The sequence below is a fragment of the Protopterus annectens genome, chromosome 7.part0 (genome assembly GCF_019279795.1).
Source record: "Protopterus annectens isolate FY-2018-M chromosome 7.part0, PAN1.0, whole genome shotgun sequence".
NCBI lineage: Eukaryota > Metazoa > Chordata > Ceratodontiformes > Protopteridae > Protopterus > Protopterus annectens.
Genome location: NC_056739.1, coordinates 27,693,059 through 27,720,180, shown reverse-complemented (window position 1 = coordinate 27,720,180; position 27,122 = coordinate 27,693,059). Strand labels below are relative to the sequence as shown.

The 27,122-nt window shown below is 40.2% G+C and overlaps 1 protein-coding gene across 1 annotated transcript in view; it reads left to right on the top strand.

The window, feature by feature from the left end:
- LOC122805775 overlaps positions 1-27,122 on the top strand; it is an 889,800-nt gene that overhangs the window by 603,163 nt on the left and 259,515 nt on the right. The window contains exon 16 of the mRNA XM_044076042.1: positions 7,197-7,270. Within this exon, the coding sequence (XP_043931977.1) occupies positions 7,197-7,270 (74 nt within the window). The remainder of the gene's footprint in view (positions 1-7,196; positions 7,271-27,122) is intronic.

The window sequence follows — 27,122 nt, the reverse complement described above, 5'->3', positions numbered from 1 at the left end:
AACTGTAATTGGTTTATCTGCATCTGATCTGATTTCAGTTTGCTCTTTTGGGTCACATTGCACACCTTGTAATTATTGCTGCATGTCAGAAAAGCACTCTGTAGCTTGTTAATCCATTGTTGCAGGCCCTGAGGCTCTACTGTACATTTAATGTTTTTGCCACCATTTCCTTTTCTGTGTGAGTAGCTTTTTCTTAGGTATAATTTTGTCTGTCATGAGTACAGAGAACTAAGGAAGGCTACTTCTCCATGTTGGTCTGCTAGCCACTCACACCACCCATTCACTCCAAAATTCTTTTTTGGTGTAGCATTGCCCTCAAATTCAAACTGAAAAGAAACCCTTCAAGCCAAAACCTGAGAATGAAATATAGGAGGTCATTTTGTGCAGATTTAGAACAAATGTACCTGTATTCTGATATCTTTATACTCATCTTGGGAGATCTGGTAAGTACCATAGTTTGATAGGATCTTACTGAACCTACCAGAGGTGTTGAAAGTGTCCTACAAGTATTCTGTTTTTCAAGATACTATGAAAAAAAAACATAATATAAATAGTATAGCAGTAATGCAGGTCTAATTTTACAAGAAATAATGTATTTTTTCGATAGAATTACAAAGGACATGCTTCAAAAAACTAATAGCTTCTTAATAGTGGAGGTTAGGGTTGTCCCACTGGTTTCCAGCTCACCAAACATCTTTTGAACTGACGACTGCAGGCAGCTTGTTTCAGTTCTATCACTCCTTTCTTGGTATCAATATTTTTTTTTTCTAGGGAAAGAAGGTGATCTTTCAGTAAAGCTGTTATCTTACAGGAATTGTGCTTCTTTGAAACTATGTAAAGGCAAAGTCTGAAGGTTGTCTACTGCTTCCAAATGGTTTGTTATGTAGAATAATGCTTTGGTAGAGCTACATGGGGGGTTGTTGTGTAGAATAAGGCTTTGATAGAACTACATGAGGGTTGTATAGAATAACGTATTGTAGAGCTACATGGGGGGTGTTGTGTAGAATAAGGCTTTGGTAGAACTACATGGGGGTTGTATAGAATAACGTATTGGTAGAGCTACATGGGGGGTGTTGTGTAGAATAAGACTTTGGTAGATCTACATGGGGGGATTGTTGCATAGAATAAGGCTTTGGTAGAGCTACATGGGGGTTGTGTACAATACGACTTTGGTAGAGCTACATGGGGGTTGGTGTGTAGAATAAAGCTTTGGTAGTGTTACATGGGGGGGTTGTTGTGTAGAATAAGGCTTTGGTAGCGCTACATGGGGGGTTGTTGTGTAGAATAAGGCTTTGGTAGCGCTACATGGGGAGCCGATGTGTAGGATATAACTTTGGTAGAGCTACATGGGAGGGTTGGTGTGTAGAATAAGGCTTTGGTAGAGCTACATGGGGGAGTTGGTGTGTAGAATAAGGCTTTGGTAAAGCTACATGGGAGGGCCAGTGTGTAGAATAAGGCTTTGGTAAAGCTACATGGAGTTTTTGTGTAGGATATGATTTGGATAGAGCTACATGGGGGTTGGTGTGTAGAATAAGGTATTGGCAAAGCTACATGGGGGGTTGTTGTGTAGGATAAAGCTACATGGGGGGGTTGTTGCAAAGAATAAGGCTTTGGTAGAGCTACATAGAGGGCTAACGTGTAGGATATAACTTTGGCAGAGCTACATGAGGGGGGTTGTGTAGAATAAGGCTTCAGTAGAACTACATGGGGGGGTTGGTGTGTAGAATAAGGCTTCGGTAGAGCTATCTTGGAGGGTTGCTGTGTAGAATAAGGCTTTGGTAGAACTACATGGGGGGGTTGGTGTGTAGAATAAGGTAATGGCAGAGCTACATGGGGGTTGTGTAGGATAAGGCTTTCATAAAACTAAATGGGGGGTTGTTGCATAGAATAAGGCTTTGGTAGAGCTACATGGGGGGTTGTTGTGTAGGATATGATTTTGGTAGAGCTACATTGGGGGGTTGGTGCATAGAATAAGGCTTTGGTAGCACTACATGAGGGGTTGTTGCATAGCATAAGGCTTTGGTAGAGCTACATGGGGGGTTGTTGTGTAGGACATGACTTTGGTAGGGCTATATGGGAGGCTGATGTGTAGGATATGACTTTGGTAGAACTACACAGGGGGAATTGTTGTGTAGGATATGACTTTGTTAGAACTACATGGGGGTTTTGTGTAAAATAAGTCTTTGGTAGAGCTACATGGGAGGGATTGCAAAGTTCTGCTAAATGTGGCCTATCTGCTTTTATACTCCACCAAAAGTCCAATAAATGGTTTTAGTTCGGTGCTCAGTAATGACCTCAACTCATAAAAGGCAGCAACCAAAACTGTATTACTCCTTAAATGAAAAGATGGCATCTAATAAAGGAGGGAAGATGCTGTGTTGTAGGAGAAAAGAAACTGAAAGGAGAAAGTCACAGAGTCATATTTATGTTTTAGCTACTATACTATCAGTGGTAAGATGTTCACAGTTCCTGGTGGCATCTGTGCATATGGGAGCATGCCTGATCTGAGGCGGGAAACCATGAGATCCCAGATCTAGGCCATTTCTAAAATGTAAGACTAAACTCTACTAGACTAAAAAAATTATGCATTGAAAAGTAGCCGATACCTAGTTAACCAACCCAAGTCGTGTACCTATCTGCTAAGGCAAGCAGAGAAAAAAGCTACACACAGCATAAGGAATGCATAATGCCCCAAGACTCTGTAGCTTGGGAATATAATTACTAAATGCCTTGTGACCTTTAAACCACAATTTCTTCCAGTACTGGAGAAATATGTTTTGATTATGAATGTGGTGACTTTAATGGCAGCAGAAAGATAGACATATTGACCATTACAAATTTAAGTGAGCAAACCAGTCCTTGTACTATTCAATACTGTAGTTCACATGATTGAATTAATACAATATTAATAAAAAGCAGTACTGCAGAGCAATACAAGATGAGCACGACTGAATCGTGCTAATATACATCCCGTTATGTTTAAACGGCTTCCAAATGATGTGCTTAAATGAGCTGCGATGCTCTAGTCTCTGCCGAGACAAGAAATGCAGTTATAATACGTGGCTAGCTCATTATGCCATGCTGTCGCTGTCTGTGACTCGGCCACTTTTGGTATTTAAAGTGTTAGTCCTCTTCCATGAGTTGTCCGCATGATGCACAAAGAAAAAATAAAATATTTAAGCTACTTCATCAACAAGACCTATAAATCGGAGATGAGCAGCTCTCACGGTAGAAATATTTCTTACCTGATGGTAATATTAAGCAGTAATGAATTTACAGCATCCAACATAACAGTGTAAAGCATCGCATGCTATAATCTCTGTAACATGCCATTTTCACTTTTATATCGCCATGCGATGAGCTACTTTGAAGAGTGTAACTGAAATCGCTCATGAAGAAATGCAGTTTTTAACTTATCGTAGTAGACCACCGCATGAACTTGCAGCCCATCTTTGTCATGTATGCCCTGTTTTCATCTAAATGGCATGTTTAGATCTGCTTTAAACCATAAATTCAGTAAGTGTCCTAAGCATTATGATACACCAGCAGACACAGTCATGCACTACAAACAGAACTACTCTGAGCTGCAAAAGTCTATCCATAAAATGTGGTGAGGTAATACATCAGTAGGGCAACAGGCTAGTTAAGGCCATTGAATGTAATAAGGTCATTAAATAACAACTTGATTATTTTAGAAAATATGAATTTAATGTCAACAAAATAGAAATACTGAAACACAAAGTTTGAAGTGATCACTTTAGTCCTCGTACTATGTAACGGTGTAGTTCGACATATGAAAGAGGACAGCATCAAAAATCAGTAAAGCATTCAGTGGAATTAAATAAGAGATGCATTAAGTATGGTCCAAATAAAACAGCTTACAGATAATATGTGAAATGCAATGCTGTAGTCTCCAAAGAGGAAAAAAAATTATTACATGGCTTGCCTTTTGAATTGTTACACTTCTTGGTTCTTCATCTTTGAGTACATAAATGGTCTATGCTTTTCCACTTGCTAACTGGGAGATAACACAACAAAAAATTCAAATATTTTGATAACGTGCAAAAAGCACATCGACAGCTGCCAATGTGTTTGAATGTTTTGCCTGAGGATTAAACACAGTAGTACAGAAGTTATGGCATTCACCTGCAGACTTTATTCTCTTTTCTACTACAATTTCAGTCATCTACTTTGAGCAGTTTAATGGACAGTACAATAAAAATTTGATCATAAACAAATAAATACAGAGCTTTAAGCCATAAAGGACAGCATTTCAAGAACCTGTTGTCTACTGAATATAGAGAGCCAATGCAAATGTCCTACTACATATCACATTTACTTATCTCCTCCTAATTTTTCTGTTCCCTTGGTTACAGTACAATCACAGTCTACACACACACACACACACACACACACACACACACACACACACACACACACACACACACACACACACACACACACACACACAACCATCTTTTCTGTCACCCCTTTTCCATGATATACCTTTCCTAGCTAATTTGTTTAACTTACTATAAACTGTTATCACTTTCTTATTATACAATGCCTGGCCATGAACATTTGAAAATGAGCACGCTGATTGGTCAGCCCAACCAGCATGCCCATTGTAAATCAAAAGACTCAAACTAAAAAGCATGTCAGTATTTAGTGACTTTCTGTGTGGAGTCTGCATGTTCTCCCCGCGGTCGAGTGATGCTAAAAACATGCAGGTAGGTGTGAGCGTGAATGGGAGTGCCTTCTTTGAAGGTTGGGTGCCAGGCTGGCAATTCGGCACCATAAAAATTCATGATTCGCCAATCATGAGCGGACCGCAGTTCTGCTGTGGCGACCCCTAACCGGGAAAAGCCGAAAGACAGTTTCTCATAAAATCTGTAATTTTAAAACTAATTTTAAAACTCGTAATTAAACCACACCACCCTTGGGTAAATCTTCAATACACAACACCCAGTTCTTGGTTATTGCTATAATAAATCATGTATTTTATACATTTTATTTTGATCTGCTGTTGTCAGCACCAATGTCTTCTACACATCTTTTGCGTCTTACGTTACCTGAATACTAGTTGTCTGTACAACACAGACCAGGCTTGAAATGGGTAATGTTTTCACCTCAATGACACTTTTATACATATTTTAAAGCACTTTTCTAACACTGATGTGCACATTTTGGGATTTTACCTTTAACTCTATAGGATATGGATTTAAAAGCTTAGTTTTAAACTGCTGAAAATCAGCATGCAGTTTTAACTATTCAGAATAGATTGTTAGCAAGTCATTTAGTGGTGGTGATATTGTTTCCACTTTCTCAAGGCAAGATACACCTAAACCTTATTACTATATATAAAGAGACATGCAGATAACCTCATTAACGTTCAGTTAGTAATGCCTTTCTATTACCTTTATAACGTGGTGAATCATGTTGATCTTTTATTCATTTGCATACTGGCCTGCTGAAGCAGAAGTGATGCTTGTACATATGCATACGCCAACACAAAAATGTTCCAGCTAATGTAGCTACTGACAAAAAAGCATGTGGTCATTGGAGTACACATTGGAAAACAATGCACAATGTACCCTGGCAAACAATTATAAATAAATAAATAAACAAAATAAACAAGTTAAATATGTGTGAATTCTACACAAATACAGCAAGGAAACTGGTGCGGGTTATCTGCATTCCTGTGTCATAATTCATGTGCCTTTCAAGAATAAAGTCAGAGCAACAGCTGGTGATCATTATAGTAATGTGACAATCGGAGATCAAAATCAAAATCAAAATTATGGGGATAAGTTCCTTTGCTCTGTATATTGACAGAGACATTTCCATTTAGTTCTGCAAGTTTAGTTCTCCTGAAAATCATGACCAATATTATGAACGATTTATTCATTTTTTGTACTTGCTTTATCCTGTCATGGGTCACAGGAGCCAGAGCCTATAATGCACTCAAAAGGTAAGGTAGAGAAAAAAAACACAAACAGGATGCAGTCCATTACAGGGTAAGCACACTATCACTCGCATTTATATCTGGAGTATCACTAATTAAAGTATAGCATGTTTTGAGGGTGTCAGAGGAAAGCATGATTCCTGGCAAATCTCCATGTGGAAAAAGGAATGGCATGCAGGGTCCAGCATAAAGCATCACAGGCAGGAAGTGAACCAAGGAACCAAGCACTGAGAAGCAGCAATGTTAACAACAGTGTAGTGCCAATTAAAAATTCTGATATCACTTTTTGTTCAACTGATCAGTGCAACACATCTGTCCATGTGTCCTAGCTTCAGAGGTGAAACACTTAAGTGCTTTTGTAATCATTACAGTGGTGAAACAAATATAAATATCTTGCCAACCGTCTATCTCCTGAGGAGGAGGATTGATTGTTCCTTGACATGGAATTTTACAGATACAGCCATTTCCTTGAATATGAGAGTATAGATTCTCAACTTTGTTTCTAAGATCTGCATAGTGGATAATGTTAATCACATTAAGACTGAAAGAAGTATAACTGATCTTAATCAGTCCTGGGACACAAGTTTTGAATATTACAAAGGGGATTAAACAACTGGAGGTTGGGAGAGTGGCCTAATGGTTAAGGTGTTTGACTTACAAACACAAGGTGCAGAGTTTGAGTCTCACACGGGATAATTGGCTAGGCTTAAAATGGCTCACAAGGGCAGTTAGCCTAGTACTAATCTATGAACCTATGAAAAGGTGAGGAAGAAATTGCGTAGAAATAAGTGGTGTTTTTGAGAACAATATATGCAGAATAATGTCCAGGGGGGAGGAGTAAGGTTTTAAAGAAGTCAGGAATGGAGCAATTTATATAATATTGGAGTAAATGAAATTGTTAAAAAGAAACCACAGATGTATACTGCATGAGAATAATTATGGAAACATATTATGGCTTGTTTTCTATTATGAAATCGTTAAAAAGAAACCACAGATGTAGACTGCATGAGAATAATTATGGAAACGTATTATGGCTTGTTTTCTATTATGAAATAGTTAAAAAGAAACCACAGATGTTGACGCATGAGAATAATTATGGAAACGTATTATGGCTTGTTTTCTATTACTGTATATGAATTTATGTTACAATGTAAAATGTGCTGATTAAGATGGTTATTTTTTATTTATTTATTTTATTTATTTTTTTGCTGTTGCATATATGCTTATGTAGGTATAACCTCATTGGAAGAAGTTACAGAACATGTCTGGCTGATGGATGGGATTATCAGAATCCTTCTTGTGAGGGTAAGTAAACAAAGTGCAACACATTGTGTGTTGAAAAGTGATAATGGGACACTGTAGCCTTATCATTTTAAAAAAGACTCTGTTGGCATAACAGTTTTTTTCCTGCCTCAGGCGCATGTCCATTCTGTAACATTACCATCCTTCTCCTCTTCTGCAGCATTCGGTGGTGAATATAATCTTTTTAACTAATTCTCCTCACCCCTCCCTCCCTCCATTCTGGCTTCTAACGTATGACGAGCTTTGATATTTCCATCCTCCATGTGCCGCTTGCCTTTCCTCAGGTACAGTAATATTTGTGATATGCCTAAAGTAGAATGCTACCATCCCCTACCTTCCACCCTGACTGAACAACATATTCCAGTGTCGTTCATATTTGCCCAGGTTGTATTACTTCTACTTCTCCATCTTAATATCACTATCTGAAGCTCACCCATTTTCTTGCCTAAACACCTGAGATTATTTGATTCAACTCTCCACGCTTTCCTGCCAGTCTTACCAGTCATGTTTTCCGACATTTTTCCTGTGTGTTCACATATCTTAATTTCTGATTTGTACCCTGCAAGCTTAAGGGCATGGTTATCTTGATATAGCTTTACATTCAGGATTTTAGCAAGGTTGTCTGACCAGGAGAGAGAAGAGTGGCAGAGAGTTTTTCTCGTTGACTTCTTTCTCCCCACAGTCACCCATTTTGTTCCATCTCTCTAATCACTCATTCATTTGGACTTTTCAAATTTTAGCATGGCTATCCAGACCTTCTGTATTGATTCTTTGCACCTTTTATATCCATACATTATAGTTCTACCATTTAGAAGTGTTTTGTTATGCCAAAGCTATAATCAAACTCTTAAGCATCTCCAGACCTCCACAAAAATGAGCTCTGCCCAGCTAGAAACAGTCTTTCATAATAAAAATAAATAAATTCAAAGGAATTATTTGATCCAATTAAAAAAAGCCCTAATTTATATAGGTATTTCACAAAGCTTAGTTAATTACTGCAGGTTGAAGGACAATAGGGATCCTTTTGAGACACAACGTTGGTTTACAGCTAGTAGTAAAGGGAACACAAGCAACACAGAGATGTGGCTATTGGACCCTGCTATGATTAATACAGTATGTTCTAGGATATTCTGAGCTGCTTCTTCATGGACAACAGTAAATGCAGAAGTGGGAGAAGGAAATGACAATAAATTGAGGTTAGACACTACAAAGCAGACTTAGCTGAATAGGCAGAGGCACTCTCCAACCAACTGGACTCATTCCAAACCTTGGCAGCAAATTGATATCTTGTCCTTGAAAATTATGTTCAGGAAGGAGACAAGGCACATCATTGGTCTCAGTAACCCAAGAACCGACTGGTGAACACCAGCTGTGACAGGAAAGCCACTAAGTTAAAAAAGAACAATACTAAAAGTGGGTCTCCAAACATTTCTAGTAGAGACAGACAGCTGAAAAAGTAGCAGCTGTGGCAGTTCCTGAAGCAATGGTCTGGGGGTGGAAGGACTTTGGTGAGGCAAAGGAGAATGACTTTTAGATGGCCTCAAAAAGGTTCTAATAAACAGTTCAGTGATTCAAGAGAGTTGTGAAAGATATTGCCCAAGCTGTTCCCAGTAAGAGGAGAGAAGAGCATGGGTGCCTGAACCATAGAGCCAGGGGGAGCAGGAGCGGGAGCCCCCTCCCCACTTTTACAGCTGCAAGAACTGTCGGGAAAAATTAAAGTGGAGTTTTCACATTAACGTGGATTCACGCTGAGAAGTTAAACTAACTAAACTAGCTGTTCTTGTTCTCTTATTGCTCTGTGTTACAGGACTTATGCTGCCTCTGTTCTGTTGGTGCTGCCAGGAGTCATGCCAGTAAGAAGAGTTTTGTTCTTTTATTTGCAGGAGGTGTGTGTGTGTGTGTGTGTGTGTGTGTGTGTGTGTGTGTGTGTGTGTGTGTGTGTGTGTGTGTGTGTGTGTGTGTGTGTGTGTGTGTGTGTGTGTGTGTGTGTGTGTGTGTGTGTGTGTGTGTGTGTGTGTGTGTGTGTGTGTGTGTGTGTGTGTGTGTGTGTGTGTGTAATGCACCAGTTAGGTATACCTGGTGGTTAGTGTTACTCAGGCTCAAACAAGAGCCTGAATTCTCTACCCATGCCACCACTTGTGATTCAGGGAGTTGAGTCCATAGCTTTTGTTTTTCTGGCAAATCAATGAGATCTGAATTCACTAAATAATGATAGCTCTTTACGTTTCCGTCTTCCTATCTTTCAAGAAACACATGGTAACAAAAAACACTTTATTAAACACTTTATTTTAGCAACTTTCTAAGATTATACAAGCAATATTTAAAATGGGTCCCTGGTTTTGGCTTTTGCCCCCCCCCCCAAATAAATTTTGGCATTTTCCAGATTTCTTGTGCTGCGAGATTGAGAGATTTAGTTGATCAAGTTGATTTTATAAGGAGCTGAGAGAGCTTCAGGGGAAAATAAGTTTAATGCAACTTGTACTAAGTTTTTTGCAGTGTTAGTAGCACAACAGGTAGTATACTTGCTTATGGTGCAGAAGGCTGTGGGTTCTACTCCCACAGTACGCAGATGGATCGCTGATACTGTACTGTGTCGTACTTTAATGGGAGTGGATGCTGCAGTCCTATAGAATGTCCTCCTTTGGAGGAGTTACTTAGTAACTATGAACCCATTATCAGTTTGCTATCCATTCCCCATTGCAAAATTAATTTTTAATGTAACATAGGCAATTTATTCTTCAAGGGCAACAGGCACTTTATTTGTAGCTGAAACAATGAAATATAAAGTTGTTTGCTAGCAGCAGCCTCTTCATTAGTTACAGATCCATTTAATGTGGAATTATTTAGATGACTTACTTCTGCAGAGATTTTACATATTTACTGATATAGGTGGATTGTAATGACAGAAGTTTGAGTGACCTTTTATGGTTGAAATGTTCTGAAATGGGTAGTTTTGTCATTATTGGTTCATACATTTTGTTTCATTGCTCACTAGAAGACTGTTCCAAACTACAAATTTAAAACACATTCTAACAAGTGGTGCTGTATTATACAAGGAATATAATTTAATACAATCAGGTTAATACAATCAGGAATGTGAATCAAAGAATGCATACATGTATGCCTGCTCACAGGATGCAGGAGATCAAAATAGGGGAAGAGAGCAGTCACCAATGGTGTCTCCCAGGGTTCGGTGCTGAAACTTTTTCTGTTTGGCATATACATCTCAAAAGTAAATGGAAATACCAAAGGGCTTTGGCTGACTAAGTTTGAGATGACTGCAAGCTACGAGCAGTTATTGAATCCCCAAATGACTTAACCATCATGCAGGAACGTTTGTCCCAAGCAATAAGTGGTGCCAGAATCATGAATTGAAACTAAACCCCAAGAAATACATTATCGTATCCTTTGGGAAGTTATCTACTCCAGGGAACTGCCAAATTGACAATGCCCCCTGAGAACTGACCCAGCTGTTTGGCACTTGGGAACTTGTGTGTACAGTGACCTAACTTTTGACCAACATGTGCCCAGATTGATAAGAAAGCCTTTCTATATTGCACAGATTATGAACAAACTGATTTTGACTAGATCTAGAGATGTTATTGTCCCCCTTTACAAAGCCCTCATTAGGTCAATCATTTTGTATAATGCCCACTTTAACATGTATCTGTCCAGACCCATGTAGCATCTCTAGATCTAGTCAAAATCACTTTTAGTAAGGATATATGTCCTAAACAGTAAGTCTTGCATGGACCACCTCAAAGATTTATCACTATACTCAGTATCCTACAGAGTGCTTAGAGGCGGCACGTCTGGCATACAAAGCATCCTCCGACATAACACAGATGGACCTACTGAACCATCAGGAAGTCAAATGGCATCAGAAATACTCAGTCAAGGTATCTAAACTGAATGTTGTGGAGAGATGGATATATATCACAGAGGGTACATCTGTTCTAGAACAGACTATCCATACAAATAAAACAAAGCTCATCTGTCCATATTCAAATGAAACTTGGATCTAAGGATGGGTAATAGAAAATGTACTCCAGGATTACCCCTCGTGCCAGTAATGGATAGAGGCAGTTCCTAAATGCTGCATCGCTTACATGGGTCCCCTCAAATTATCTACAGTGTGATTACGTTTATTCTCACTAGGGTTAGTGTACAATTATCAGCCATGGGATAGGTAAGACCAATCAGGAAATGTTAATTCAAGCACCAAAATGGAAATTGGCTAAGCTTAAAATGCCCTCCAAGTGAACTTATGTTGTGTTAGTAAATAGTTAATTGCCCTTTTTAGATCACTAAGTGCCCCCGTCACCTTCCTCACACCCCCCCTCCCCCTGTCTTCAACAGCTTCCGGTGCCTCTGGAGAAGAGAACTGCAACCTTCAGTTGGGTACATCAGTATGATGTAATAGGAACACAGTGTGGAACGTCCAGTCCAGTGGACATGCTGTCATCTGTATAGGCAATGTCAGAAAGAGCTGGTGAGATTGGATACATTACTGTAAATAAGGTTACTGTAGACATTAAACAGCATAAAATGTCAGCATCATCAGCCCCAGAGAATGAACATAATCTTGAGCAGCTCTAATAACAATCTCATAATATTTATCATGCCACTGATTAGTCAGTGTCAATCAGAATCTTATTTAAGCCCGAACATAAATGTGAAGACTCTAACAATGTGTTAACATAATTGTATTGCCTTTTAATGGCTAATTCTGTATGCAGGAAAAGGAGAGCAAACACTGCCAGTGCAACTACAGCTTGTGATCTGAAGTCCATCTTGTTATATTTTAATTCATAAATACTTCTCAACTGTCCAGCATTAAATGTCTAGATTTTTGCCACATACATCATATCCTTCAGATAATGTATACTAATACAAAATATGTTAGTCTAGCAACCTTTTAAGTTTATAAGAGAAAGATTCAAAATCTGTCCCTGATTTTGGCTTTTCATTCCCCCGGTAATTTTAGGTTTGTCCAGAATTCTTAAGTAAAACAGTTGAAAGGTACGAGTCTTATATAAAAAGTCAACATTTTTGCTTGGTTTCTTATTGATATAACCTTTAATTTGCATCCCCCGTGTTCACAGAATCCATTAATTTCCATTTTCTAATACCCTTTGTAATTCAGCAGTGTCAAACTCCCAAGGAACGGTAGATTTCTTGTAACCAAGTACAAATGCCATATTTTTGTGTGTGCGCAAGTATGAAAAGTGAATAAAAAAAACAGAGTGGCTTAGACAGCTTTAATGGGAATTAAAACAAGTGTGACCTCACTGGCATACCTAACCTGTAATCTTGTGGTTGACATCATAGTAATTAAAACAAGTGTGACCTCACTGATATACCTAACCTGTAATCATGTGGTTGACATTATAGTGATCATTACATGCTTTGAAGAATCTCGGTGTCTGTATTTGCACAAAGCCACTTTAGTACCAGCATAAATGGTTCCTGGTAACAGACACAGCACTCACAGAACTGCTGCACAGATGGGTAGATTCTTCAGAATGGCAACTCGGCTCATGTACAAAGCTAGGAGTACTATACAGTATGCCACATTATCAAACTTTTAGATCAAACTTACTAAATAAATCACTTTGTTAAAATGCCATCACAATACCCATATGCAATGATGCAGTAGCCACTAAAATATTGGAACACAGCTGGACTCATTCATACTGAGGTTCTGAACCAATGCCTAGAGCTGATGGACAGTTTTCACTGAGTCTCTGACCTTCTCAGTTCTACATTTAATTTCTTGTCTCAGAGGTACATGAAACTCATTGTTTTCTGCACGACTCTCATGCAGAAGTAGAAAACAAGTCAGAACCAGAAAATGACTTATTGTCCCATTTGGCACATCAAGACAGTCATTGTCCAGTCAGAAAATGGAGGGAATTTCCTCTACACATAATTAGCTGTCATATGCAATATAAATTTCAGATCTTTTAATCTGAATTCATTTTATCTGAAGCGAGTGTCCAACTGCACTGCTGGTGTAGATCTTAACTTTTCCAGGGTGTCTATTCTGGGAAATATGTAAATTATTCACTTGGATTATGTTTAGGTTCATAGGTTCATACTAGGCTATCTGCCCTGAGGCAATTATAAGCCTAGCCCGATTCTGTATGGCTTATGCCACCCCTTGATTTGAGTATACTGTGCCCTTTAAGGTTTAGTTTACTGTGCCTCTGTCTAATAGTGACACGGGAGTAATCCCTGGGACAAACCTACGATCCCCCATCCACCTATCGAGATTCTTCTCGAAGAGATTCAGTGAGGTGCTCTGCCTCACATGAACTGGAATTCTATTCCAGAGCGAAGGGAGCCTCTGGGTTATGAACCTGTCCCTCCAGCAAGTTCTATTTATTTCTGTGCTGAGGTTCAAGTACTTCGAGTGTGTGGCTCTAAGGGATTTAGATTTACTGAGGTGGAGCATGTCCATTAATTCTGGATTAGACATAGCTTTATATGTCAGGCATAGATCGCCTCGAAGTAAGCGGTATGCAACTGAGTAGAGCTGGAGTTTTTTTAACCGAGCAGCATATGGCATCTGTTTGAGACCCTTGATCCTCTTGGTGAGATAATTTTGGGATCTTTCTAATTGCTGCAGGTGTCGGGTAAGGTACATCTCAAAAGGGGCATTGTATTCTATGATGGGTCTGATGAGGGATGAATAAAGGGGCACGATTACCTCTCTTGATCTAGATGTGAAACCCTTCGTGATGAGGTGGGCTATGTAGAAGGTCTTTCTAACCACTTTGGCAATGTGGTTTTCAAAGGAGAGATTGCTATCAACTTGGGTCCCCAGGTCCCTAATAACTTTCTCTACTTAATGGGTTTCCGCCTATGTGGTAATTTGTGGGCACATTGCTTTTGCCAAAGCGTATGACTATACATTTTTTGGCATTTAGCTTTAGACCATGGCACTGGCACCAGTTATCTGTCTCTGTGAGACCTTTTTGAAGGATGTTTGAGTCAGCTGGAGAGTTGATTATGGCGCCCAGTTTGCAGTCGTCTGCGAACTTGGTGAGCCATAGTCCTCCCACGTTTGCCTGTACCTCGGAAAAGTATATACCGAACAAAAGTGGTCCCAGAACAGAACCCTGTGGGACGACACTTGTGACTGGCTGGCTAGCTTATCTATGATGCCCGAGTGGGGTATTGTGTCAAATGCCTTTGCAAGGTCCAGATAGGCTGTGTGGACTACCTTCCCTTCATCTATGGCTTTGGTGACTGTTTCGAAGAAGTCAACCAGGTTCAGAAGGCAGGATCTGCCCTTGACAAAGCCGAACTGGGTAGGATCCGGTGTCTGTAGGTCCCCAATGTCTTTGTTTATGAGCTCCATGATGATCCTCTCCATAGCCTTGCAGACTAAGCTAGTCAGGCTTATGGGGCGATAGTTTCCAGGGTCTGTAGAGGCTCCACCTTTGTGGAGTAGGACCACTGTTGCTGTACGCCATTCTGTGGGCACATATCCTGTAGTGAGGCTGAGATTGTATAGCTGTTTTATTTGAGGGATTAGTTCCTCTTGGAGTTCATGTAGGACGCAACCTGGGATGCCATCTGGTCCCATGGAAGCAGTGTTTTTTGCTTTGGAGAAGGCAGCCTTCACCTGAGCATCAGAGATGTTTGGGAGGCAGCCCTCTGCTGGGATAGATACTTGCTCTTTTGGGGGGGAGGGGGTGGAGAAGTTTGCACTGAACCTGTCTGCCAGGATATTGGCGACATCTGTGGGTTCAGTGTATTTTTTGTCGTTTAGAATCAACTCAGAACAAGTCTGGGAGTTGCATCCCAGGTTTCTAACATAACTGAAAAAAGCCTTATGATTGTCTTTGGTGTCCTGTGCAATTTTTCTCTCGAAGCTGGCCTTGGAGGATTTTATGAGGGATCGTAATTTTTTGCTGGTACTGATCAGAGATGCCTTCCCTATTAGGGATTTTGCTCTATCATGTAGTAGCTTCCTCCTTCTTTTGTACAGTTTATTTATGGCAGGGGTACACCAGACTGGACGCCTGCCTTTGGATGATTGGGTCTTGGTTTTGTTTGGGATAGCATGATCCATGCATTCCTGGAGATGTCCGTAGAATGCGTTTATATAGGATTCTGCAGTTTGGGCCGTAGTTTCCACTGGCCCTGGGGCCTTGAAGGATTCCACTTCAGTTTTGAGAAGTGAGAAGTTCGCTTTTGAGAAGTTTTTCACTGTGGTTTTCTGGGCTGGGGGTGGGGTCGGGATGTGGACATCCAGTGAGATTAATTTATGGTCTGATCTTACCAATGAGGGATATACTTCTGGTGTGGAGCATAGAGTCCCCATGTTGGTAATGATCAGGTCTAGTATGTTGTCCCCTCTTGTGGGAGTGGTGACTAGTTGTTCCATAGCATTTGAGTTTATAATTTCCAGGAACCTTTGGGCTAAGGTGCTGGGGCTTGAGTAATGCTCCCAGTCAATGTTTGGGTAGTTGAAGTCGCCCAGTATAATGGTGTTTGGAGAGATCTTCATGTTCTCCAATGTTTTCAGGAAAGCAGAGTGGGATTCCTGACTTTGAGAGGGTGGTCTGTAGGATGCTATAAACTGAAAAGCAGTCTTGCCCACTGTTAGTTGCACATGGATGGTCTCCAATACTTCGTGCAATGCCACTAACCTGGAGGTGTGGATATCCTTGATAAATATGGAAACTCCCCCTCCTTTTGTGGTTTGGTCCGGGTTTTGGGGCCGAAAAGCATGATATGAGGTATAGCCTGGTAGTGCTGGGGTGCTCTCTGGAGCCTTGAACCAGGTTTCTGTCACTGCACAGATATCGATGTTCTCCATACTGAGGAGAGCTTCGAGTGCATCTTGAGGTTAAGACTTCTGGCGTTTAGCAGCATTACCCTTAGTTTCTTGTTCCTTGTGCTGTCTATGGGGGTGGGTTTGACTTTTGAGCCTTGCGTAAAAGGCACTATGGGGTGGCAAGAGCCTTTGCCAATATCCGAAAGCCCAGTGGTGACAGGTGCAAGCCGTCCCTAGCGGCAACGTGGCTTGTCGAGCATGTCATCCCAGGCTGACAGACACTGGATCCCCTTTGAATGACACCAACATTTTAGCCAATTGTTAAAATTGATCATTTTGTCTTTGTACTGTGGCATCATTCTAGGTGAGGGTAAGATGCTGCTCAAGGTCAGGGTCATACCAGCCTGGGCTACATGATCAGAGAGCTCCTCTATGTCTCCTTTCATGTAGTCCAGGGAGGTACGTCTCAGGTCATTCACACCAGCATGTACAATAACTGAGTCATATTTGTATTTGCTTTGGAGTGACCTGAGTGCTTGCGATAGGTGGCGGATCCTAGCACCCAACACGCAGCTCACCGTGACCTTCTCTTTATTCAGCCTGGTGAGTGGGACGTCAGTGTGTTTGACAATAGAGTCACCTATTACAAGAGTATCAGGTGTGTTATTCAGCCTTAAGGGCTTTGGCTGCTTGGCACACTGACTTTATGGGCTATGTGTTGTGTGTGTTTTGTTTTGAGGTAGTGTTTGCTTGGATGTCTGCTTTGGAGGTCTCTGTTGCTTAGGTAGATTTTTATTTAGAGCCTCCAAGTATGTTTTTGTGTATTTATGTGTTTGGTTCGCTGATGTGGTGGGACTATGTGATACTGGAATTGTGTTGTGTGAGGTTACCTTCTCCTCCTGACTGGTTACACCAGTTTTGAGATGAGAGAGCTCAGCCTCCAGTTTGGCTAAATAGTTGCATCTCTCACATATATTTGAACCTGCTTGGAGGAGGAGAGGGTTGTCCGTGTACATGAGACAGTTGTAACACTGCCTCAAAATTCCCAGATTCACCAGCTGGACTGGAGAGGAAACCATTGACTGACCTTTGGACATGCTAGAGTAATATAGGGAAACTGAATTTAAGACGGACCAATAGGGGACAGGGTAATCGTCAATCGTAATTGACAGGGTAAACATTTTAATGTTGGACTTGTCTTGCATGCAACAGTCCCTGAAGTCCACTTTAGACCTTCATCCTTGGGTAATCCAGAAATATACTATTTCTTCTTCACTGCAAAATTTGCCTCTTATATCCACATCCTGCTAGACCTCCTGCAAAAATGTTTATTGTGACCAGTTCTCCTAAGACTTGGTTTCATCATGTCCACCCTGTTCAGATATGATTGATTTAAAACCAGTTTTTCAGGTGTTGGTCATGCAATGCAGGTTGATATGGCTCAGAACTATGAACAGGAAAAGTAAACTATTACCTCCAATTTTCTACTTGGCAGTTGGAAATTCCTGCCTCAAATGTTTATATAAAGGTCTCCACAAAACCATTTATTGTTAGCCACATGGTGCACTAATCATTCAGGTTTCAATTTTTGAACAAAATGACAAGATTTGTATGATGTAAACTATGGTCCATTGTCCAAGACCATATGCATATATCAAATATAATCATTCAGCTGTACCAGAAATGATATGTGGAACTAAAAATTATGCTTTTTATTCAAACAGCGTCATACACCAAAGGTTAGTGCTTTCAAGCTTCTAAAACAGTCAGGACTTCATCAAACCCATAAAAACAAAACATGAATAAAATGCATCATTTTAGCTCCACATGCCAACACTTGTACAGCTGAATGAGTATGTTTCATTTTTAAAATTTTTTTCAGTTGTTCAAATGCTGAGTGATCAGTTTTAGTGTTATTTTATTTAAAAAAAAAAAAGATATATACAAACATATATGTATGTGCGTACATGTATATATGTGTGTGAGCATCATAGGAAGTTACTAGGCTATTGGCCCTGAGTCCTTTACAAACCTAACCAAGAATTTAGCCCATTGTTCCGACAAATCAGCACCCGATACTCTGTCTAGCAGGGACACAGGTGGAATCCCAGGGGTGTATTTTCTGTTCCCCATCCAGTTATCAATATGTGTCTATTCACGGGTCTACTCTAAAACATTGAAATTTCATAATATTGAAATTCAAAACATTAGGACCATAACATCGAAAATGCAAAACACTGAAATCCCAAAACAATGAAACCTCAGAACACTGAAACTTTGATGCATAACATTGAAAACTACAATGCACATGTAAATAACATTCACTCCAGCTATAACACTACCAAACTAACAAACACACTTTCCACTATGTTTCTGCAGGGGGGCAAGCCCCCTGCACCCCCCCCATGTGGGGGGGTTTTCCCCCCACACCCCTGTAAATTAACTATACCAACTGCAAGATCGCACTACACTGGAAAAAAGTTAATTTCCTTACCCCATTCTAACATGATCACCATACAGAATGTTAACATATGACTGTGTTGCTTTCATGGAAGTTAAGTTAGTGTTCTGAGAAGTGCTGGGAGAAGTGTAAAGGGGGGAAAAGTGTTTATTTTGCCAAGCTGTACGTGTTTTTAGGGCATATAGGTAAGTGATTTAGACATTATGTTTACATTCTGCATGGTAATCGTGACACAGTGAGGTTAGGAAATTAACTTTTTTCCACTGTAGTGTGATCTTGGAGTTGGTATATTAAATTTATGGGGGGAAGAGCCCCCCACATGGGGGTTGCTCCCCTGCAGAATCGTAGTAGAAAGTGTGTTTCTTAGTTTGGTGTTGTTATAGGTGGAGGGGTTGTTATTTACACGTGCATTGTAGTTTCCAATGTTATGATGCACACTTTCAGTGTTCTGAGTTTTTGTTGTTTTGGGTTTTCAGTGTCTTAGGATTTCAATGTTATGGTCTCAGTGTTTTGAATTTCAATGTTATGAAATTTCAGTGTTTTAAAGTAGACTCCTCTTCACAAATATAGATCTGTGCAGATGGTCAATTCTCACTTTATTCTGCATTACATCAAACTTACTTAGGTGATGTATGTAGAATAAAATAAAAAGGGATCATCTGTGTGTGTGTGTGTGTGTGTGTGTGTGTGTGTGTGTGTGTGTGTGTGTGTGTGTGTGTGTGTGTGTGTGTAGGTAAGAATGTGTGCATGTATTTCAATGTATGTGAATGTATGCAATTGTGCATGCGTGTGTGTGTGGGGGGGTTTGGATGCAGGCTGCGTTGCTGGATGTTGATGTGGGATTGCTAACAGTGGGGTAAAGAGTTTTATCTTATTTTCCACTGTTGTGAGATCTCAGAGTTAATGTATTTAATTAGCGGTGGTTGCAGCCCCCACATGGTGGGTACAGAGGTCTTGTTACCCCCTGCAAAAACATTTTTTTTCCTCACACATACGGAAAACAATTAGGTGGGTTAGATATATTGGAACATCAAGTTAGTGATATTGAATGTACATATGTGTGTGTGTGTATGTACAAACAGAAGATTAGAGGAAGCCAGAGCTGTGATGTTATATAGTTTAGACTCATCCAATACCTTACCTGCAAATGGTCCCCCCCCAGAATGGGGGGTTAATAGAGAATGATAATGAAGAATTGGTAGCAGAAAAACAAATGTAATGACTGCAACAGTGACACACGAAGAACATCCTTCGCTACACTCAACTCACAAACAGATTTGTCCATCAGACACAGAGATGCTCCACCTGAGAAAACAGGTCATCATAAATATGTCTGATAATGCTTCTGGCAAATGGCGATATCAGAATGCTCAAATATTTGTGCTTACTGGTCATAATCCAAAAGAGTAACTCCCTTTATATATGTGCCTTAATGGGTGCTATATAAAATATTTTATCCTTGTTAATTCAGTTTTCAAATGATCTCAAAGTCGTGTAAAAGCTTCTCTGTATATCCAATATATTTGCTTAGGTTCCTTACTATCAAAAACAATCATTTGAGAAAGGTTAAGCTGAGTGTAGGTGAGACAATCACTTCATACTCCCCTGCAGAACCCTTGAGGGAGGCTCTGTAGATTAAACAAAAATAGGGATACAGGACATCTCTTATGGATAATGACTTCTTAGTGGAAATAGATGCTCACCACCCTCTCCATGGTTCTTACTACAAACCTCTGGCTCATCATGCAAAGTTAAAGTATCAGAAGTCACACAGCTTACTCAAATCTGATGATGATGATGATGCAAATAATAATATTGTTGGAGTGGGAACCAGGCATCCTGTACAGATAATCATATGTGCAGCCTTCAACGGTGGTCTTTTCTGGATGTTAGTTTGATCAGAGTATAACCACCTCTTCCATACCTCTCAACCTCTCAGAGCAAGAAATCTGGACAAAGCCAGAAATAATGGTGGGGGGGGTTGCCAGAAATAGGGACAACTTTAAAATATTGTCCTTACAAATGTAGAAAGTCAATAGAACAACAGGTTTTGGATTAGCGTGATTTTTTAAGGGTATGAAGTCTGAAACTCAAATGTCTGCCATTATTTCCTGACTTCAGTCCTCAGTGATTTGCCAATGGTTTTCTAGAAAACAAAAAAAATGTTATGGGGAACAGTCAAAGTCCAACACCTCACTACAGTGGGAAAAAGGGCATGGAAGTAGTTGGCCAGCATCAGGAAATTTGCCCTTATCCCCACTGTAGTGCAGTTGGTATATATAAGTTGGGGGGTGGGTTTGAAAGACTACAGTGTGAGAGAAAGAGAAATGTTTGCCAACTAGTTACTTTCCCCATCTCACACTTTCTCTGAACTGAACGTTTGGTGAATGAATGTTCGCTGGTCAGATGTTCAATCATTATTTCATTCAACCAGTAAACATAGACCCCTACCTATCTATGTTTTAAAATCAATCCAGTGATATGTCACCACAATTCAACATTTTAGAATCATCCACATATTCTCTTTACCCAAACTGTTTACACAAAACTTTCTCATCCAAATAGAAGGCTAGTCCTACCGTGAGTGCCCAATGAGTAAGACAGGATAGACTCTCCATAGGGCTGACTCTTTGTTAACCCACAAATAACACAGTAATCCCTACAGGGTAATAGCCTCATTTCAATTGCTCTATGATACTCTAATTAGTAGTCACACATACCATAGCCCCAGGAAGTGGTGATCAAACCTCTACTCCATATTCTCATCTGAATAAGTTAAATGTTCTCCCCACATATGCCATAAGAGCACTCTATTCACCTATCAACATGATGTGACAGCTTGCAACCAGCTCTTAACCAGCCACCTTGGTATTCATTTTTCTAGACTCCTGCTCTTATCCACCTGTTCTTCCATAATAATTTAAAATCTCATTCACCTCCAGTACCATAATCCACAATCCACAGCACACAGAGATTCATTTAAATGAGTGTAGTAATTATAACTTGGACAATTAAATAAGCCTAACAGAAAATATGCTATAACAGTCTTCATGCTATTCACTAACCATCTTCCTTCTGCATCATGCCATGAATCAATGCTACACAAAACCAGCCATTTGTTCTCAGTACCACTACTCAATTCTTCATGGACTATGCACAACTATGGGCAAGAATTGTGTCCCCACATTTTTGACTCAATCTAGATCTTCCCAGATTAGTTTGGTTTCTTGGAGAAAGGCAACATTGGTCTGGGTGCAGGCTCATCTGTCCCAAAACTTCCTTTCTTTCACAGTGTGACCTCAGTTTACAGATATTTCATTATGCATTACATTAGGTTATACATTAATACAGTACTAGGCTAACTGCCCTTTTGGGCCATTTAAGCCTAGCCAATTACTCCTTGTGAGGATCAAACCCTGCACCTTGCGCCTGTAAGGTAAAACACCTTAACCATTATACTGCACATTAAATGTATTTAATAGATTCATATTCGGACTGTGCATTACTGTAATCCAATTTGTACTTATCAAAGGGAGTTTTTCCCGTAACCATAGCTAAGGAAGCAAATTAGGCATCAAAAACTACTACGTAGTAACACTCAAATGCAATGATGGACTCTATATATAGATAGATGTAATATCCACTGTATACAACAGAAGAGTACAAACATCACACAGACAAACCAGTTAGTAAAAACTACAAAAAAAACTAGGAATATTTTGCAGACACCTTAATTGTTATGTACATGAGCTGGGTTTAAAGACCCTGTGTTTCTAAAGTATAGCCAAACATTCCACTTATGCTGTGCTGAAGTCATAAGAAAGCCAAAACATGCATGTCCACAGCTGATGGGTTTAGCTTTATAGTCCTGAAAGCATCCAAAAAGACTTGAGAAAGTAAAAATTCACGAAGATTCAGAAGCCATATAGCTGAAACACTTGATGTCCTTAAGGAATAGTTTTCATATATCCCTTTGGCCTCTATTACAGGAGGTTTAAGGTATCACACAGTGAAAACTCTAGCTTGGCTAGGTTTTCATGTAGTTTTTACAACAGACATACAATCAACCAGTGTTAAATCAGCACTGACCTTGAAGGACAAAATCATATCAGAATTCTTCACCTAAGACCGCCACAAGCTGTCCCTATCAATATTACTACTCTCACCCAATCAGCAAGTACATGTACAGACGGTCCTTTAAGTCCATTGGCTGTACATCGAAAACTGTTTTCCTCATTCCCATCAGATACATTGTAACAAACTTGTAACAAACGTAATTATGCATGAATAACACTGGAAAACAAGTTACTTTAAAAGTTTCTACTGAGCCTCCAACATACTTATAACCAAGCTGTAACCATGAATTTAGCAAATAGACATGAGTGTGCAACTCTATGTCTGCATGGCATAACAGCAACAATGTATTAAACATTAGAAATGATGTGAGAAAAAAATCAGCTTCTCTGTTTTTAAGATGGCATATCGTTTGACATTGCAAATACAGGCCAGTAACAACTAGTTAGAAAATAAAGCACTGTTGATGTGCAACTGCTGAAGCTGAGTTGTATCCATATTTACCCAGCCTTGTGTTAAAGTGCTAATGCTCAATGGCAAAACTACAGAATCACAAAATTATTTTCCATATCCTGAAATTGGTACCCCTACCCACACTAAACAAAGCTGACTGTAGCTGAGAAAAGAGGTGTATAACAACAAGCACCCCCCCCACAAGTCCAAGCCCTACTCAGCGAATATGTAGTTATGTGAAAGGCATACATGAGCCTAACCTACAGTTTCCTGTACCTGCCCAGTATCCCTGATGTTTGGTCAGTCAGACTATATGCTCCAGTGCAACTCTTTCACACACCTTTAATGCACCAAAATGCAATGGTCTCCAGCAAAGCAAAAAGGTCCATACTGATGTACTAGCAACAAATGGTTAGAAAATTTGTCAGTTATCCTTATACTGGCAGAGCATTCCTATTTTTAAGCCTGGTTTACCCCTACGCAATTCACCTATTTCTGGCGGTATGTTCCTATTTAGGGTTGCCGCCTTTTCAAATGCCCAAAGTGGGAAATTTTTTGTAGAAATGTGAGATTTTGCAGGACAAAACATACCCACAGCCAGTGCAAAGGACAGAACTTCACTTTTTTGCCAAAATAAAAGCTTATTTTTGTAGCATTTGAGTTGCTTATCCTATCTGACATAATATTAATGTGTTTCAGGTACAAAATAACTGTCTTATGCAATTATTAAAGAAAACTTAAGAAATATATGTTGTCTTAAAATCTCAGGACATTTGCCATTTTTTTAGGTTTTTTTTTTGCAGGACACAACTGCCCAAAGTGGGATTGTCCCTCGCAGAGAGGGACAGGTGCTAACCCTATTCCTATTTCTAAGTTTGATTTACCCCTTCACACAATTTTGTGAATCTCCCCACATCACAAGTGATTTTTGAAGTTGTCTAGTACACAAGAAACCACACTTACATGACTAACGTAGCAGTGGCAACAACAATTTAAAGGAAGAGGAGAGGACATGTATCTTGCATATCCTCTTTTCAGAAGCAAAACTAAGTAATCTTAAGTGGTAGAATGTTTTGATACAGTTCCTTTTGCACTGTCTCTTTGATAATATGCTTATATTTTCCATTATTTTTGTTATTCACTGTTTTTTAAACATGATCTTTGCCATGACTGCAGCCACTTTGTCAGCTAGAATGCCAGCTGCTACAATGTCAGATTCAGTAAAATAATCACCAGTTCATCTGAAAGCCTAATCATATCCAGTCTATCAGTAAACTCAATGATTCAGTATCTATTATACTGCAAGCCCTATGTAGAAATGCCCTCACATTAGGCCAAATGTTATTCATTTTTGCAGGCTTTACAGTACTACGTTAACCTTCTTCCTCTTTTTAACTATATTACTATAATATATTCTGCAAATATGTTGCATGCACTGTAAATATATATTTGTTTACAATCTATAGCACATTTTAATGCTTTGCATGCCTAGTTCTGCTACTATCATTGTTGTTACCTTGTTCTGATTCATTTGGTACTTTTCTACCTGGGTTGTGACTGAAAGAGTCAGACCAGTTCGCTCACCTGGTAACCAGACTGTATACTGGTGAAACTGAAAGAGTCAGACCAGCTCGCTCACCTGGTAACCAGACTGTATACTGGTGAAACTGAAAGAGTCAGACCAGCTCGCTCACCTGGTAACCAGACTGTATACTGGTGAAACTGAAAGAGTCAGACCAGTTCGCTCACCTGGTAACCAGACTGTATACTGGTGAAACTGAAAGAGTCAGACCAGCTCGCTCACCTGGTAACCAGACTGTATACTGGTGAAACTGAAAGAGTCAGACCAGTTCGCTCACCTGGTAACCAGACTGTATACTGGTGAAACTGAAAGAGTCAGACTAGCTCGCTCACCTGGTAACCAGACTGTATACTGGTGAAACTGAAAGAGTCAGACCAGTTCGCTCACCTGGTAACCAGACTGTATACTGGTGAAACTGAAAGAGTCAGACCAGCTCGCTCACCTGGTAACCAGACTGTATACTGGTGAAACTGAAAGAGTCAGACCAGCTCGCTCACCTGGTAACCAGACTGTATACTGGTGAAACTGAAAGAGTCAGACCAGCTCGCTCACCTGGTAACCAGACTGTATACTGGTGAAACTGAAAGAGTCAGACCAGCTCGCTCACCTGGTAACCAGACTGTATACTGGTGAAACTGAAAGGGTCAGACCAGCTCGCTCACCTGGTAACCAGACTGTATACTGGTGAAACTGAAAGGGTCAGAGCAGCTCGCTCACCTGGTAACCAGACTGTATACTGGTGAAACTGAAAGGGTCAGAGCAGCTCGCTCACCTGGTAACCAGACTGTATACTGGTGAAACTGAAAGGGTCAGACCAGCTCGCTCACCTGGTAACCAGACTGTATACTGGTGAAACTGAAAGGGTCAGAGCAGCTCGCTCACCTGGTAACCAGACTGTATACTGGTGAAACTGAAAGAGTCAGACCAGCTCGCTCACCTGGTAACCAGACTGTATACTGGTGAAACTGAAAGAGTCAGACCAGCTCGCTCACCAGGTAACCAGACTGTATACTGGTGAAACTGAAAGAGTCAGACCAGCTCGCTCACCTGGTAACCAGACTGTATACTGGTGAAACTGAAGAGTCAGACCAGTTCGCTCACCTGGTAACCAGACTGTATACTGGTGAAACTGAAAGAGTCAGACCAGCTCGCTCACCTGGTAACCAGACTGTATACTGGTGAAACTGAAAGAGTCAGACCAGCTCGCTCACCTGGTAACCAGACTGTATACTGGTGAAACTGAAAGAGTCAGACCAGCTCGCTCACCTGGTAACCAGACTGTATACTAGTGAAACTGAAAGAGTCAGACCAGCTCGCTCACCTGGTAACCAGACTGTATACTGGTGAAACTGAAAGGGTCAGACCAGCTCGCTCACCTGGTAACCAGACTGTATACTGGTGAAACTGAAAGGGTCAGAGCAGCTCGCTCACCTGGTAACCAGACTGTATACTGGTGAAACTGAAAGGGTCAGAGCAGCTCGCTCACCTGGTAACCAGACTGTATACTGGTGAAACTGAAAGGGTCAGACCAGCTCGCTCACCTGGTAACCAGACTGTATACTGGTGAAACTGAAAGGGTCAGACCAGCTCGCTCACCTGGTAACCAGACTGTATACTGGTGAAACTGAAAGGGTCAGAGCAGCTCGCTCACCTGGTAACCAGACTGTATACTGGTGAAACTGAAAGGGTCAGAGCAGCTCGCTCACCTGGTAACCAGACTGTATACTGGTGAAACTGAAAGGGTCAGAGCAGCTCGCTCACCTGGTAACCAGACTGTATACTGGTGAAACTGAAAGGGTCAGAGCAGCTCGCTCACCTGGTAACCAGACTGTATACTGGTGAATGAATGAATCTTGTGCTCATGTCGTATTGTCTCAGTATTAAGATACTGCTTCACTGTTGCTACAGTAACCGGAGGGATCATTACCTGCTACTTGACTAGGCTGATGGTATGGCTGGAACAAAATGGGATCTCTCTCATACATTTCTTTATCCCCTCCTCATTTTTATAGAAAAAGTCTTTCGCCTGCAGAATGTACAAGATGATTGTAAAGCAAACTGATATCCACCTTATCAGTATTTTGCAACTGAACCAGCCATGAACAGACTTTTCCTTCCATGACAAAATTTAACAAGACTTTGATCCTCACTACTTTAGCTCCATCTATAGAAAATACTTTTTGTTCCTTTTAATGCACTACAACATTAGGCAATTTTCCTTACAATCTATTATAATCCAAGTCAGCAACTGAATTTTCAGAGATATCCAGCTGGATGCAATTATTATCTTGTAATTCAATGGACTCCTTTTTCTTTTGATAACATGGGAACAATAATGCCACAGACTGAACAGATCTGAAACAAATCTGACTGGCTCACACTAAACTTAGCTCCTTATTTTAATTTCAACATCCGAAGACCATTACATCATCGTTAGCTCTCCGTATTGCCTGTTATCAGCAAGATATTAAATCAAATAAACAGTAAAGCCCAG